Source organism: Rhinolophus sinicus, chromosome 16, assembly GCF_057876585.1.
Source record: "Rhinolophus sinicus isolate RSI-liver-muscle chromosome 16, RSI-T2T, whole genome shotgun sequence".
NCBI classification, from domain to species: Eukaryota; Metazoa; Chordata; class Mammalia; order Chiroptera; family Rhinolophidae; genus Rhinolophus; species Rhinolophus sinicus.
In genome coordinates, this window is record NC_142516.1 from 3,455,432 (window position 1) to 3,473,036 (window position 17,605).

Genomic DNA, 17,605 nt, shown 5'->3' on the forward strand with positions numbered 1-17,605 from the left:
CCCCCCAGCAATGGGACTTAGTGTTTGGAATGTATTCCGACCTCCTACAGCCTTTATCAGAGATGTGAGTGGGAGTTGGGAGAGATTTTTGGCCGCTGGTTGTGTACAAGGGGAGGCGACCCGCACCAGGCGTCCATGGCCCCCTGGCAGAGCTGCTGCTTCGTCCAGAGCCCCACCAAGGAAAGAGCGTGTGGGGTATATTAAGGGTACTCAGGGGCAATAACTGCCACAGCACTGAGCCCTTGCTGGGGACCAGGCGTGTCCCAAGCTCATCACATGTGTCATCTCATTTAATCCTCACGGCAACTCTTGGAAGCTCATTGTCTTCATCATTTACCAGTGAGGAAACCAAGGCTCAGAGCATTGAAGGCACCTGTCCAGGGTCACTCGGAGCATTGAAGGCACCTGTCCCAGGGTCAAACCGTGGTTGTCTGAGTCCCTGGCTGACACAGTGGCCCCCAAGGGTCTCCCTGGGATCTGTCTTTCGCATCCTCCTCCTGAGACCAGAGACCTCCAGCCTTCTGTCCTACCTCGCTCCTGGCCCTCTCCTGGGAGCTGGGTACAGGGATGCCGTGTTCCCCAAGGATGTCCTTCATCCCACCTTCATATGCCAAGCCAGCCTGAGGAGGGGCAGCAGTGCTCGGGGTGGAGGCTCGGAGGGAGCCTGGAGGCCCACGGGTGGGGCAGGGGGAGAGCATTTGGGTGGGGGCACCGGTAAGCAAGAGCGAGAGGGAAGGGGGGGCAGGGGATCTCAGAAGAGGGCGGGGCCACAGGTGGGCCTGGGCTTTGCAGAAGCCATGGGGCATTGGCCAGGCACCTGCAGAAGCTTGGTGTCCACAGGCTGGGTCCTCAGGTCTCCGCCGAGTCCCAGAGCTGCCAGTTGTGTCCTGCCAGCTCAGCAGGCAGGTTCAGGCCGTCACCGCGTGTCCTCTTTCTTGTAGTCCGTGCCCAGCATGCTGCTCGTCAGGCTGATTCAGGAGCGCATTCGTGAGGAGGGCTGTGTCAAGCAGGTAAGCAAGCTGCGTGGAGCCAGCGTGGCTCCCGCGGAGATGGGCTGGGTGACCAGGTGAAGGAGGCTGAGGGGCGTGTGTCCGTGTCCTAGAGTGAAGATGACCAAGGGCCTTCAGAGGAGGGTAAAACAGACAAGTCGGAACTCAGTGAAGGTCAGCCTGTGGCTGTGGATTTCACCTTGGATGGAACCTGGTGGAATCTGGGGTGTCCACTGAGGCACCTGTAGAAGAGCGGCCCGTCCCAAGGGGTCACAGGAGAGCATTTAACAAAAGGACAGCTACGGAATGGGGGGAATTTGTAGATAAGGCAACCAACCAGTGCTGGTGAAGTGACCTGAGACCCATAGTGTGGGGAACTGGACACCCCTGGACCTGGAGGGGCAGAAGGAGAACGGGGTACCCCAAACTCTCCTTCCATCCTCTGATTGGCCAGTGCCCCCTTTGGAGGTTGAATCAATTGCCAATGGCCAACCATGCTGGTGTAGTGAAGCATCCATAAAAACCCAATAGGACTGGGTTCAGAGAGGTTCCAAGTTGGTGAACATGTGGGGGTGCTGGGAGAGTGGCACCCACAGAGGGCATGGAAGCTCCATGCTCTTTCCCACATGCCTTGCCCTATGTATCACTTCCGCCTGGCTGTTCCTGAATTATATCATTTTATAGTAAACCCATGATCTAGTAAGTACACTGTTTCTCTGAGTTCTGTGAGCTGCTCTAGCAAATTAATTGAGCCCGAGAAGGGGGTCCTGGGAACCTCTGGTTTAGAGCCAGTTGGTCAGAAGCACAGGTGACAATCTGGACTTGTGACTGGCGTCTGAAGTAGGACCGAGCCCTCAAACTGTGGAATCTGATGCTATCTCTCGGTAGATAATGTCAGAAATGAGTTGAGTTGCAGGAAAGACACCAGGTGATGTCCTAGAATTGCTTGTTGGTGGTGTAGGAACCACCCACCACACACACACTGGAATTGGTGACTGGAATCCAGAAGAAGAGTGGAGAGGGTGGGAGGATGTGGAGTGGCAAACGAGGGACAGCAGGAACAGTGACTGACTGCTGTGCACCGATGGATGCTGCGTGAGTGCTTTTCCCCCACAGGCTCCTGAGGAACCCTATTTGGTCAACACCATTACTTCCCCATTTTAAAGATGAGAAAACTGAGGCCCAGTCTCCCCCCTCAGTCCGCAGGTGATCTCATCGTTCTCATAGGAGTGTCTTGTACAGAGCAGATGTTTTTAATTTTAATGAAGTCCAATTTATCAGTTATTGGAACTTTTTTTAGTACTCCATTTTAATTTAGCACTTGTTTTTTTGTTATATCTCTTTGTATAGTTTTATTTTTATTTTTTAGTGGATGATCTAGCAATTACAATGTACAGGCTTGCATTTTCACAGTCCTTTTAGATTCCGTGTTTTACCACTTCAAGCAGAATGTGCACTATCAGGTCCCTTTCCTCTGCCCTTCCTGTTGCGATTGTCTTATGTCTACATCTAGATGCATTGAAAACCCCATCAGGCAATGTGAACAGTTCTTGCTTTCAGTCATCACTTATATTGTAAAGAACTCCAGAGGTGAAGAGTCTATTATGTTGACCCGGGTGTTTACCTTTCTATTCCTCTTCCCTTTGTTCCTGATGAGCCAAATGCCTCTTTCTGTCTGAAAAACTTGTTTTAGCTATTGTTTTTTTTTAAAATAAAGCAATCTCTTATTTTATTTTTTTAAAGGTCTTTTTCAATTTTTTTATTGGGGAATATTGGGGAACAGTGTGTTTCTCCAGGGCCCATCAGCTCCAACTCATCGCCCTTCACTCTAGTTGCGGAGGGCGCAGCTCACTGGCCCCTGTGGGAATCGAACCAGCAACCCTGCTGTTCAGAGCTCGCACTCTAACCACCTGAGCCACCTGGCCACCCCCCAGCAATTCTTTTAGAGCAGGGATGCAGGCAATGAATTCTCTTGATTGTCCTTCAGTGGAGAATGTCTTTGTTTTGCCTTCATTCCTGAGGGATATTTTTTGTTGGATTTAGAATTCTAGATTGAAAATGTTTTCTTTTGGCACATTACAAATACTTTTGACCCATATGGTTTCTGATGGAAAATCCAGTCACTCAAACCCTTGTAAGTAATGCGTCATTTTTCTCTTGCTACTTTCAAGATTTTATTTGCTTTCAATTTTCAGCAGTTAAATTATGATACATGTCTTGGCATGAATTTCTTTGGATTTATTCTTTTTGGGGTTTGCTGAGCTCCTAGAATTTACAAGTTAATGGTTTTCTCCAAACTTGGGAAGTTTTCAGCCATTATTTCTTCAAATAATTTTCTGCACCTTTCTTGTTCCCTCTCAGACACCAATGACATGAACATCTGACCTTTTGGTATTTCCCCACGGGTCCCTGAAGTTCTTTTCTTTTTTCCCTGTGTTGATAGGATTTGATAATTTGTTTGAACCCTCTTATTGTCTTATTTAATAAGTCAATAAAGACTTATTGAATCTTTCCTCTCCCATCTTCATTCTACTATTGAGCCCATCCAGTGAGTTTTAAAATTTGATTGTTGCATTTCTCAGTTCTAAAAATTCCATTCAGTTCTTCTTTCTACTATTTCTTTGCTGAGGCTTTCCATTTGTCCATCCATTTACAGCTGACCCTTGAACAACACAGGTTTGAGCTATGCAGCTCCACTTGTATGCGGATATTTTCCAATTGACCCACGCAGTTCAAACCCGTGTTGTTCAAGGGTCAGTTTCACTGCTGGGAATCAGGGTGTGCAGACCCCAACTGTAATTATACATGGATTTCAGCTGTGGGGGAGCTTGGTCCCCCTAACCCTCCTCGTTGTTCAAGGGTCACCTGTACTCGTTGGAGCTTTGTTTTCATTGTTGAATAACAGCTGCTTCAGAGGCTGGTCCCATTATTCCAATACCTGCGTCATGTCGTCGGAGGTGATGTCTCATATCTTCCCCCAGGTGGGCGGAGATTTCCCTGGTTCTCCTTGTGCTGAGTAATTCTGTATCCTGGACATTATTTATTTATTTATTTAGATTTTAATGAAAAGGTAGCGAACATGCAATGTTATACTAGTTTCAGGGGCTCACCATAGTTACTCAACATTTATACACCTAAAGACGTGATCACCGTGAGAAGTCCAGCAGCCACCTGACACCGTCCCACGTTATCACAATATTATTGACTGTATTCCCCACGCTGTACATTACATCCCCATGACTTATTTGTTTTATACCTGGACATTTGGACCTCTTACTCCCCTTCCCCCACCCCCTTTTTAACTGTATCAATTACAGTTGACATTCAATATTGTTTTATATTAATTCCAGGTGTACAGCATAGTGGTTAGACATTTATGTAATTTAAGAAGTGATCCCCCTGACTAATCTAGTACCCACCTGGCACTATACATAGTTATTACCATTTTATTGACTATATTTCTTGTGCTTTACTTTACACCCCATGACTATTTTGTAACTACCAATTTGTATTTTTTAATCCCTTCACCTTTCACCCTGCCCCCCAACATCCTCCCATCTATCACCCCAACAAACCTAGTGCCCATCTGACACCATACATAGTTATTGCAGTATTATTGACTATATTCCTTGTGCTGTATCCTGATTCCTGTGTAACAGCCAGTTTGTACTTCTTAACCCCTTCCTGTTTTTCACTCACCCCCAACCTGCTCCCATCTGGCAACCATCAGTATGTTCTCTGTACCTATGAGTTTGTTTCTGTTTTGTTTATTTTGTTCCTTAGATTCCACATATAAGTTAAATCACATTGCCTGGGGGAACCTGTGCGGCTGAGGTGTCCCAGGTTCTCAACCACGACATGGAGGTTTGGGGCCCGTTCTGCGTCTCCGCCCCTCCTACCAGTCTCTACGTGGCTTCTTCTCTATATTTTTGGTTATAAAGCTTCTGTTCAGCCAGACTTCAGATGGTTCTCCAGGTGTGATGTTCTATAATTTAGTTGTAATTTTAATGTGTTCACGGAAGGCAGCAGGTGCAGCGTTTATTCTGCCATCTTGGATCCCTGTCTGTCTGGGACATTTTAAATGTCGCTGAGGCTCGGTCTTGTCTGAGTCCTGTGTTGCATGTTGATATGTTTGTCTTCGCAGGCAGCTGACTCAGTTGGGCTCAGGTCACAAGTGTCAACCATCTTCTCTGGGTGGTGGTTTCGGTCCCATTTCTGTTTTCAAAGATTTGTGGTGCTGTGCAGTGCTCTCCAGCTCAGTGCTGTGTGTGCCACTCAGGGCCTGGGCAGTGGCCATGCTGTAGTTTATTTCTCAGTGTCGGAAGTCTGCTGAGGGTCAGACCTATGCGTGCAAAGCTTGGAGTGAGCCCTGAGTCCAGAACCAGCTTCGTTTGCTTGCTTTCCTGAGCTCCCCTCCCCGTGGTTACGTCTCGTTCCCTGGTGGTCCTCCTTTTGGTTTCTGGCCAGAAAGCTGGGATGCTATTTATTCTGTTCTGCCACAGGCTTCCTGGGACTACACCTGCAGCCAGGGCCAAGGAACAGGAGGACAGCAGGAGGAAAAATTGACGGGGCTTTGTTTCATTCTGTTGGGACTGGGAAGGAAGCGTCCGTGGTCTCCTCAGAGTTTCAGGGCCCTTTTGTCACTGCCACTGCAGCAGGATTGCGGGGCTGGGGTGTAAGGAAACAGAGAAAAGACACACACACAGATTTCCCCAATCCGTGGTTGTTGGAGCCCCCTTCCCCACTGCCCAAGCCAGACAGAGCCCCCCCTGGCCCCGCCTCTGTCCCTGCCTGTTGCCCATCTCAGGCCGCAGGCTGCCTGAAGTCCAGGCTGTGGGATACTGCGTTGCTGCTGGTTTGATTCTGGTCTTCTTCCCCAAGTCACCTGTACTGCAGACTTTCCTGAGTCTCCAAACAGCTGCCCCGTGCATTCTGTCCTTATAACATAGCTGCTTTCAGTGAAGTGACAGGATAGTGTGTGTGTACTCCTTGCCCAGAGCTGGAACTTGTGTGTGTTTAATCTCTGGTGAACAAGAAGGAGTTCTCCGAGGCTCGCTCTGTGGTGTCCTCAGCCACGGGAGTGGGACTCGCGAGAGACGAGATGAGCTGTCGTGTGCGTTTCAGAATCCGACTTGAGCAGCGTGTTTTCCTCTGACCTCAGATTGTTTACAGTGAGCTGATGGAATCCTGAACTTCCCCTTGGTGGTCTCGCATAGTCTCTCCAACATGCATTTAACTCCTGTAAACCATTCTTGGGCTTGTCTAAAATCTCGGTCCACACAGCCTCTCACCAGTAGTGTGGACAAAGTATGAGACGCGGCATCGCAAGGCCTTGCCAACTGCTACCACCATATCAAAATGGTAATCACATTTCTCATTAGTGTTATCAATTAATTATAAGTGACATTATTCTTTCATTGTACTATATGACCATATTGTGCACTGTAATTAATACTATTGGTTGAATGAATACTATTCATATTGATACTTATAATGCTATCAATTATCATTACTATCACTCTTTTGATGATGGTGCTACCAAACTGATGAGCGACGATGGGGGACCCTGAGTGTGCCTTTTGTCCAGCACACCACAGAGGCCGTGGTCATTACACGGCTGATGGTGAACACTGATTGGGCATTTAGGGCCAGGGGCGGCATCCATGATCTCATTTCACCTGTACAACAGCCGATGGTGGCGGACTGTTGTCACTTCTGTTTCAGGGACGCAGAATCTAAGGCTCGCAGAGTGTCACTCAAAGTCCCACAGTCAGTCCCAGAACCGAGTGGCACACACGGAGCTGTGCTTTTGGCCACTCTTGTCTTACCAGCGCGTCCCTCAGGGCGGGGCAGTGCCTCCCTTCCTGCTGTCTGTAAAACGACGGGGTAGACCTGAGCATTGAAGCACCTTCCGGCCTTCCAGTTCTGATTCTGATCGTGTCCAAGCCCTTGTTACCTGGACAGGAGAGAAATCTCTCCTTTAATTTGTTTTAAAATGTCTCCTGAGCCTCCAGGGGCAGCCAGTACCTTCTCCATTTCTTCCCGGTGGAGACAGGATTTCAGGAGTAGAGGTGAAGCTCCTAATGATGCGCTTTGGTTGTTCAGAAACAAAACAGACCCTCATCCAAAGAAAACAGACGTTCTTGCTTTTAGGGAGAAAAATGACACATCTGCATATTCATTTATATGGTAATTATTATTATTTAGCTACACAGGGACTAGAATTGGTCATTGAGAGCACAGAAAGAATGCAGGGGGTAGTGTTCAGGGAAAAACCACGCAATCGGAACCCGTCGGGAGCCTGTAGTTAATGCTGGGTTTTCTCCTTTCTTTCCTGTTTTGGTGTAACACAGTCTCTTTGAAGAATGTCTTTGAAGTGACCGTCAAATGCATTAGAGGCAGAGAAATCCACACTTTCTGTTGGACGTATGAAAAGGGGGAGGGCTCTGCGTGTTGGGGACCCATTTCCTAGGGGCAGCCAAGTTCTTGAATTCTGAGAGCCCGTTCTTCAGACCACCCCTCTAGGGCAAAGGGAGGCTGAGAAATGAGGCAGCGAGTTCGGGAAATTTGGGGAAGGGCTCAATGCCGAAGGGCTCTAAACCTTACCTTCACGCGTGCTCTCCATGTTCTTGAATTACTGAGAGTCCTTTCCTTTCTGTGGCACCCGCTCCATCTCCCTGCCGCTGCCCTCGCTGCTTCCTGGTCCTTTCTTCTTGTTGCCGCCAGAGGGATCGCTTTTAAAAAACGGAATGAATTTATTTCTCAACTGCAGTACATTCGCATGGCTCAAATTCTAAAGGTACCCAATCCCCCTTGCATCCTATCCCCCAGATACCAGGTTCCCTCCCCTGGAGGCAGCTCATGGTGACACCCCCTGGAAAGAACATTTTGCACGTAGAGAAGCAGGGGGCTTTTTAGAGTTGATCTTACTGTGTCCCTCCACCCTGAGAACCTTCCCGGCTTGCCATCCTTCTTGGCTCCCTGCGCAAAGCCCCCAGGTCTGGGCCGGCCTGCAGCCCAGCTTCAGCCCTCTGCCTCCCTCCTCCGTGCCTCTCGCCCCACTGCCTTGCGGACCTTCTCCAACTTAGCCTGCACCTGCCCCGCTCCGGGCCTTTGTACATTGTGGTGGGCAGACCCCACAGGGCTTCCAGTGGTTCCCCTCTTCCTGGTGTCCAGGCCTTATGAACCCCTCCCCTTCAGTGGGGGCAGGACAAACAGAATAGGGCAAAGGTGGTGAGGCATCACCCCCCTGATGGCATTGCATGATCTGAGACGCCACCTTAGCAGACCAGAGAGCGCTCCCCTGTCCTGGCTTGAGAGGTACGCAGCCGTGTTAGAGACTTCCCTCGTGGGCAGCCCGTGGGCCTTGAGGGCAGCCTGCAGCCTCCAGCCAGCAAGAAGCCAGAGCTGTCAGGCAGGCACCGGCATGGACGTGAATCCTGCCCACAGCCTCATGGGGCTTTGACGCAGTTCTGCCTCAGGCCCCCGGAGGAGGACGCAGCTCAGCTGACCCCGTGAGGCTGCCCTGTGAGACCCTGAGCAAAGGGCCGAGCCGGGCGGGCTCACAGTCCTGCCGCACGGAAACTGAGATCGTAAGTGTGTTGTTTTACGCCCCTGAGATTGTGCTCATCTGTTACGCAGCCATAGAAGACAGACACACGTGCTCGTTTCACTGCCTGAGCTGCCCCCACCCCGCAGCTGGACAGCTGCTTCTCATTCCTCAGTCTTAGGTGAAAGTCACATCTTCAGGGAGGCCCCCTGGCCTGGGTTTCCTGTTAGGTGAGTTCCCAGCACCCTGCTCTCCTCCTCCTGCACGTCCGCACTTGTAATTAGGAATGTGAGTTCTGTGAGGGCAGGGCCCCACCTGTCCCATTCTGCAGACTCTCACATGGTACCTGGCACTGACTCCAGCTCAGGAAATGTTTATGAAATGAGTGATTGAATGCCATCGGATAACTCCCCAGTGCTGCACCAACGTGGCAATGAGATCCTATTCCAACTTGCTCTTGACCCAAGGAAGGGACGGTGTTTAAAATCCAACACAACTATGCAAGGCAGTCTGAACGTCCTCATGGCGGTTTCAGCAGCAGGAACGCGTTTGCCCTAAGGCCTCCCTGGGGAGAAGCTTTTTAAAGGCTGTTGCCCTCCCAGGCTTGCTTTTGTGTGAATTGTGGACATGTGTTTGGTGACCGTTCTCATCACATCTTAAACTTGTTTCCCGTTATTCGTGCTTTCAAGGTTTCCGTTTGGCCTCCCCCGCCTACAGCTTGACCAAGTTCACTGCTACACCCAGAGGGTGGCATTGTACCCCAAAACCCAGGTCCAGGTGTTTGACAGCTGGTCTTCTGATGTGATCTCGGTGCCCTGTGCCCTGACACTTCCTGTGTCCTCCCTCTTCCTTTCTTTCATTGACTAATAAGGCTCCACCACCAGGACGCTGGGTTTTAAAATATGAAGTAAAAGTGCACCATGATAGTGATTGTGTCTGTGGACGACTTCCAAGGTGACTTACCAATGTTTTAAAAAACAGTGTCTTTAGAAATCAGCCTGCCTAAAACCTTTTAGGAAAGGGGAAACCGAGGCCCGGATGGAGGAAGGGCCTCAGCCTCGGTCAGAGGACAGTGGGCGTTTTACCTGCCACCACGCCGAGCTTCTCTGCTCCCTGGCTGCCAGGCCTGGCTTTAGTTGAGGACTCCGTGATCTTGCGCCAGCCCCTTTGACAAAGGTGTTTTTGTGTCACCAGAACCAGATTCACTTGGAATATCGTGGGCAGGAAAATACTGGCTAAGAGAAAGAGAAGAAATGTTTCCATGGGTGGTCACCCCCCTCTACTGTGGAGGAGAGGACAGGTTTGTCAGCCCGATTATGATGGCTCGTCAGACGGTGGGAGTGTTATCACCTGCGCACAGGCAGAGGCCTCCAGGCAGCAGGGACGTGACTTATGGTCTCCGCGGTGGCTGGGGTCCCCTCTGCGGGCCTGAGCCAGCATATCTGTGCCGGTGGCCGCAGCTGGGAAAAGGCGAAAGGACTGGTTTTGAGAGGTGCCGAGGCCTCAATGCATCTCCACATGGAGCCCCCGTAATTGCAGGCAGGCCACGTGGCTCTGGGGACATGCAGTGCCTCGTCTGAAGTAAGGCTGTCTCTCTGTCCCGATTGAAGAAGATCGTACAAGCTGAGTGCTTAGCACTGGGCCCAGCCCCGAGGTCCACGTGGGCAGGGTTAACTTTTCCCATGTCAGATGAGCAGGTGAAGCAATTAGGGTCTCTTAGGAGCTGCGGAGAAACAGCTTCTGCGCACTTCACGGTGGGTGTGACAGCCCTGGGCACTTCTGGGGTCGGCCTGTGACCTGCCTGCGGGCCGCACAGTGTGCGTTTGGAATCATTGCTCTGCGAGCTCTGGGACATCCCCACAGCCCTAAGGAGGAGGATTAGCAGTCTTTTACGCGTAGTGTAACATGACGTTTCACAGCCAGCTGCAGCCTGCCTCCGCTGCCTCTGTCCGTTTCCCTTGGTTTTTCTTTCATTCTGCGAGCTTCCACTTGGGATCCAATGGTAGTGCTGTGGAGGTTAGGACTGGGTTAGAGGGCGGCAGAGGATAAGGCAAGAAGCCCAGGCCCAGAATGCGGCTCCCCCTTTGCAGGCGGAGCTGGGCGGTTGGGCAGGGACCCTTAGTGTGGCCGTGGCAGCAGCAGGAGCTCACCTGGTGGCCACAGCTTCCTGCATCCCTGCTGTGCGTTGCAGCATCTTCTGCTTCCCAAGCCATGATGCTCGGAGCCCCCACATGAATGCAAGCCGCACTTTGACTGAACAACTAGACCTGCTGTGTGTCTGCATCCTCCTCTGGGACCCCGGGCGGAGGCCTGTGGAAGGACGCCACCCCAGTCTGCGTCCAGTACCAGTTCTCACCATCTCCTCTCATCCCAGCACCAGGTCGGGAAGTCTCCCTAATGGCCCCACCAAAGCCAGAGGAGCGGAAGACGGGGCGCATGGTCCACTGGGACACGTGGTCGGTTAGCTGGGATGGAAACAGGCCTCTACTGCAGGTCACAGAGGAGTGGCTTTCCCACAACTCATCGGGGCTGTGACCTTGTTATAGTGAAGCTTGGGAAGGATACAGACCAAGGCCCGAGCGAAGCCCACAGCGGGTGGTGGGGAGCCGAACTGGTCCATGAAGAGAAAGGTACAACCGGACGTTGCTTAGCTGGCGTCTCTCAGCACATCACGTGTGCCAGACGCCGCGGTGGCGCTGAGGCACCTTCTCACCGCATCCTCACAACTGTCCTATGAGGACTTCTGCAGCGAAGACCTGTGGGCACCTCCTGTGCGCCAGGGACTGTTCTAGGCCATGTGAGGGACACGGAAGGAGGAAACAGAGTGCCGGATTCCGTGGGCACGCAGCTGGCGGTGCAGCAGCAGGAAGGTGCTGCATTTCTCCCATAGAAACCCACTGCTGGTCCAAGGGAAGGATACACTCGATGCCTAGAAGAAAAACCCAAGTCAAGACGGCTGGCTCCACACAACCGCCCTCCGTGAGCTGAGGAAAGAATGTGGACCCTGCTGCTGAACTTCGACCCCACCCCTCAGTCCCTCGTCACGCAGGTCTGTGACGCACACTGGAAGCGGGGTCACAGCCACCCCCAGTTAACAGTGGCGGTGGCTGCCTGTATTGCACGTAAAATGCACACTCATGCTTTGCATTCATGGGCTCACTTTTTTTTTATCTCATTGAATGTCCCGGAGACGCTCAGTTACTTCACGACGCAGGAGGAGGTGATGTAGCATCGTTCAGACTATAGAACCAGACTTTAAAATTTGCTCGGCAGCTTTCTAGAGTCTTTGTCTTTTCTTTTCTCCCTGTTTTGGTCTCGGATTTATGGTCCCCTGCCCACCACGCAGACCGGGTTTTATGGGGGAAATGCTCACGGAGTGCAGGAGCCCGACTCCGGCCCATGGAGCCCCCAGCTGTTTGTTTTATTTCTCCTTGCAGTGTCATTGGACTGGCATTAATTACCCAGCTTTCATCCACTGACAGGAGCAAGACAGGATTTTCTTGCCATTCTTTTGACACTCACGGGTTTATAGATGTCGCCTGAATCCTCTGAGGAGTGCGGTTGTATTGATCAACAGCTCTGCTGAGGCCCGTGGCTGTGTGTTCCTCTAATACAAATGCAGTTAGGATTGCAGAGCTTCAGAGGGGAGGTCTGACCCCCACTCAGAAAACCCACGGTTCGCATCACGCTGGAGCGGGGGCCCTGTGGGTGCACCCTCATCACTCCCTCACTTGTGGGTGTTTCTGGGACCCTGCCATCAAGGCCATGGTTGGTGGGTTGGCCAGTTCCGTGATACAGGACTTGTTCATGGCACGTGTGGACCCCTGTCTGCGTGCTGAGTAGCAGCACTCCATGTGCCTGTGGGTGACAGAATCATGTGCTGTGTGTCCTGCGGCCCCTCTTACTCCAGTCGAGGAGGAAAAATCGATGGCCGAAATGCAGGACGGAGTCTGATGTCTGGGCAGCTGTGAGGGGACTTTGGAGCAGCAGAGGGTACCGGAGAGGTGCAGCGATGTGGAAACAGGACTGGACTCAGAACTACCCACCGACCGTGTCACCCTCGGCAGGTTGGGCACTGACTCAGAGGCTGGAGCAGAGGCCTGGCTCCCGAGAGCTGGAAACCCTCCTGGGGGGACGGAGCAGAGGGACCGCAGGCCCTCACCCCCATTCCTGCACTCCAGAGTCGATTTCTCAGTTGGCTGTCAGTTGTGAGAAGCGTGGAGTGTGCCAGAAGGCTGCAAAAGCAGTGAGCAGCTCCCGTCTCTCCCGCACCTGCTCTCCGCCACACATTGTGGGGCCTTCACATCCATCGTCGCATCTCATCCTAAACCCTGTCAAATATGAACAGTATTCCTATTGTCCAGATAAGGAAATGGTCCCACAGCTGATAAGTGGGGGACCAGCGGCCGCCGGCTGGCTCAGTGCCACCGGCCAATAGGATTTGATAGAACTGTGAATAGTAAAGTGGATGATTTTCAGCTCTAACCCATAATATATTAATTACCCCAGTTTTTAATACAAATAACCCAACAACCTATAATACTAATTATAAATAAGAGTATTGGTTAGAATCCAAAAGCAAATGTGTATTTTATTGGGATGGCTTTTATTTATTAAGACATGTGGAATTCACTAGTATTAAGACTAATGAGTTCTCATTCTCTGCAGACATAAGAGACCTCACATTCCCCTTTTCAACAACTGGTCAGGTTGGATTTTTCCTGGAGCTGCGTAAGGGGTCTGGTCCAGAAGTGGAGTTGAGAATGAGTTTAGGGAGACGTAGAAAGTGGTCCCGGCCACCCAGGGAACTGACCTGGAGGGAAAACGCCTTTCTGACTGGGAGGGAATAAGGTGGAAGTGTTTTCCAGTAGAAGGGACCCAGGCACAACAGCTGGGACAGTGGGGCAAGTGAGCAGTGTGTGTCCGCACTGGGGGGGGTGGTGGTGGCAGGAGATGGTCTGAAGGTGTGGCCCAGGTCCGCCCAGGTTATTGCCCACCTCTTGGGGGCCTGAATTGACAGCTTTATACAGTCATCCCTTTGTGGATCAGCCTTTTCTCTTGTGGAAATGCAAATGGCCTTGCCCTCCAGTTGTTTTCAGGACAGAGAAAGGAAGTGATGCCTGAGGAGCAGTTATCATCACACTTGTTATTGAAGAGCTCACGAGAGAGGTTCAGTGCTTTTCTCATAGGTCAGTCTCCCTGACCCCACTTTATAGGGCACTGAAACTTGGGGGTTAGATAATTCAAGGTGACAGGGCTACGGGGTTAGAGCTGAGACTTGGACTCAGCCACAACTATCCACCGCCAGTACTTTCCCCGCCCCAGGGCCTGGATGGACAGGCCTGGGCATCCCAGGACGAAGGGGGCAGAACCCCAGCTCAAGGGGGTGTTGAGGAGTCCAGGGCTGGCAGCCTTGGTTTTGAGCTGTGCCTGGATCAGTGGATTTGGACAGGAGAGCGGGGAGCCAGGTCTGAGGAGGCGTTTGGGGCCTGTGGATTGGGGACATCGCAGCCTTTGAGAATGAGGCTAGCAGTCGGTGCCCACATCAGCACCCCAACTTGAAGCCAGCCCCGAACTTTCAGCGCGTACTTGGGAATTCCCCAGGAGAAGAGTCACTGAAGTTGTTGATCAGACCTGGGTGACTTGTCAGCCCCTCTCCCTGTGTCACCCCATGGGATTTCCCCTTCTTTTCATGATTTCAAGGAGCTGGCACAGTTGTGGTAGGAGAATCAGGCCATGTGACCGAAAGTAAATGGTGATGTTGTAAGACCCAGAGGCAGGGCAGTCACTCGTCCTGGTCCGTGCCTCTTTTCCCTGCGTAATTATTCAGATGTGCCTGTTCACTCTCAGAGTGTCTGTTAGACCATAAATCTTATGGTTCCGCGACTTAGAAGCCACCTGGTCCGACCCTCTCATTTTAAGTGACGTTCACTGCTGTGTGGAGTCAAGCAGCCAGCTGGGGCAAGGGCTGGGTAAGCCAGACTTGGGGTTGGCAGCTGAGTAACCAGTGACTGTTCACCCCCCAGGTGCTCACTGCTGGACAAGCCCCCAAGCTCAGCCCAACGCTTCTGACTTATCCAATATGGAAGGACGGGGCACCGCACAGGGTGGTGGGTGAATGCCCAAAGGAATTAATGAATCGATGAGGGAGTGAATGAGTGAAGGGATCCAGGTCTTCCTACTGAAGTGCTTCCCTCACTGTAACAGCACGATTGTCATTTCCCCATGAGCTGGACCCCGGATGGCTGCCCAGGGGGCTCCTGACGGTGGTTTCCTCTAGGAGGGCCCTGGTCGGTGGTGGCAAATGGATGAGCAGGTCACAGGTGACACCTGGCTGGACCCCATCAGAGCCGCTCAATGGATACGCGTTTTCCCATGTCGTCTTCCATTAGAAAACTCTCCTCTGTTCATATCTGGAATGCCAGTCTCTCTTCTTTCCAAGAGACTGCCTTTTTAAATGAGTTCTTCCTGTCAGTTCTACAAACTTAAGTAGGATTCCTTCTTGAAAACAGGTAGAGGAAAAGAACACTGTTCACCTTTCTCAAATCACACAGTAACACTGGTGAACGTGGGCTGGCCACTTCTTCCTTGCCGGGCACTACACGTGTGCTGCTGTTGTTTCTTTGTTTGCCTGTAGTCCTCATTTCATTATCTCAGCAGTTGTGGGGTAGGTTCTTATTATTGTCCCCACGTCGCAGACAAGGAGGACGTTGCCCAGAGAGATTGAGGTGACAGGTTGAAAGTCATACACCTGACAGAAGAGGCAAAGTCTGTTTTCAAAGTCCCCGCTTTTTACCCCACAATCATCTGACGCCCTAAAGGGCTAGTCTTGTTTCTGAAGAGGTGGGACTACACCACAGGCATGGTCTGAAATGGGTGAGAGGAATGGACCCATTCACTAGACATTGTTGGATTCACGCCTTCACCTTGAACCAGAGTCCATCATGCCTGAAACTGAGAACTGTGAATCCACAAACTGAGTTATCTCTGCAGGGGTCATCTCAGAGTCATCCCAGACTCAGAGCTGGGGTGGCACTGGTCCGTTTGGGGACAGAACAATGTGGTCTTCAAGCTGTCCACCTCCTCAGAGTGGCTTCAGGGGCCACCGCAGACATTGGATGCGGATTTGACTTTAAAATACTTTTTAGCTATCTGGGAATTACTAAAAAGCCCCCTGAATACACTCACATCTGTGCGTTACCCAACTTTCACACCTTGGGGATCACTGGCTTTGAGCCTATAGACCTGGGAGTATAGATTCTCCTGGATCTGCATGTTTGGATAAAAACGTCACACGTGTCACTGATTAGCGAGGGTGGAATGCAACATTGTTTTGTTATTTAGAAGAATCACTCCTGCTCATTTCAGCCTGTCTGGGCACGTACGTCATTGGGCTACGCACACAGAAGGCCGGGTGAGCCAAGGGCCTGCCTGGGTGGGTGGCTGAGCTGGCAGGTAGGAGCCAGGTAAGGAGTAACGGTCCCGCTACACTCGTATACGCAAACCTGGTCAGGAATACCAGCAGGCGTGGCGTATTGTTTGAGGTTGAACTTTGAAATGAAAATTGTTGCCAGTTACCTTTTAGATGCGCTGAACGTGGAGGGCATGCTGAGATGATGTGGCTGGCTGAGATTTTCATGGTTTTGCATGAACCAAAGGAACTGGGGCAATCTGATGTCACCTTTTTGGTGTTCATCAAAATACAACCTGAATAGCACGGGTCCACTTCGCCGAGGACTTTTTCAGTAAATACACAGTCGGCCCTCCATATCCCTGGGTTTCTTTCACATCCGCGGATTCAACCCACTGTGGATCAAAAACACTATTTTCGATCTGTGGTTGGGAATCCGCGGATACGGAGGGCTGACTGTGTGCATTGTCTCCTATAGGGGACTGGAGCATCTGTGGAATGTGGAATCATGGGGGTCCTGAACCGATCCCCCACTGATACCGAGGGTCAGCTGTCGTCTCATTGTTCTCACTGACTGCCTCTAGAACACAGCAGTCTCCCAAACTTTGTCTTATAAGATGCATTTCTTTTCTGGCTGATAAAAATTTCTTCTCTTTTATATGTTGGGAAACCATGTAATATTTCATTAGGAAAGAGGGAGGGCGGTGGCGGGCCTACGATGCCTCTTGTGATGCTCCCCCCACCCCCCTCTCAGACTTTGAGCTGAGTGAATCTGATTTATTGAATCCAAATCTTCAGCCTCAGATGGCCTCCCTGGGACCACGGAGTCAGCTTGGCGCCCCAGGGAATGCCTCCCGAGCCGGCCTTTGGAGCTGGGAGCTGGATCAGGGGCATCCTGTGGGAAAACGGAGCGGAGCGCCCCGCTCTGGTGTTTGGAGGAGAGGGGAGGAGACGAGGGGCAATGCATCAAAAAGGCAGAGGACCCAGAGGGCAGAGTCTTACTGCGTGAAATTGCTAATTGCGCTTTAATAATAGTCAGGAGGGCAGGAAAGGCCAGTGTTCCCAGAGAGCTGCACGGCCCGCTCTGCGTCAGGCCGTGCTCTGCTGGGCCCCGCCAGGTTCCCTAGGCCGGCCGGCTGCTTTCCTTTCCTTTCTTCTCATCTGTGACATCTGCTCAGTGCTTGTCCCTCCTGTGATACCGTACCCCTCGCAGATGTGCAGACCTCCAGCTCCACACTGGTGCACGGGTGCCCTGAGCATACGGCCTTTTTGATGTGTGATAAAACAGAACCGAGCCGCGGGGGTACGGCGAGCCGAGGCTTCAGAATATCAATTAACCTGCTCTGAGCAGAGCTGCCGCTCCAGAGTGGGACAGGCATTTCACTGAAGTGTCAGCAGGATGGATAATGTATTCTAATTAGGGATTGACTGTTTCCTCTGTATCCAGCCACTCCTGAAAGTCAGACCCAGGAACCTCACGGCCCCTAACGAGGGCCCCTCATGGCAGTGGTCGGAAGCTACTTACTGATTTATGACTTCTTGCTTTGCCAGACTTTGCAGCATGAACTTGCTCTCAGCCAAAATTGCTGTTTCCCTTTGAAAGTGCAGTCCATTTGCAACTGGGCAGGTACATAGAACCTCCATAAATGCAGGTGC

At 51.5% G+C, this 17,605-nt stretch overlaps 1 protein-coding gene across 5 annotated transcripts in view; it reads left to right on the forward strand.

Moving 5' to 3' along the window:
* The window catches only part of AK8 (adenylate kinase 8), a 113,356-nt gene that overhangs the window by 17,141 nt on the left and 78,610 nt on the right, over window positions 1-17,605 (forward strand). For 4 of the 5 annotated variants that reach the window (XM_088793597.1, XM_088793595.1, XM_019728912.3 and 1 more), the window contains exon 5: window positions 942-1,010. The exons of the other annotated variant lie outside the window; for it this stretch is intronic. In XM_088793597.1, the coding sequence (XP_088649723.1) occupies window positions 942-1,010 (69 nt within the window). The remainder of the gene's footprint in view (window positions 1-941; window positions 1,011-17,605) is intronic. 5 annotated transcript variants of the gene reach the window in all.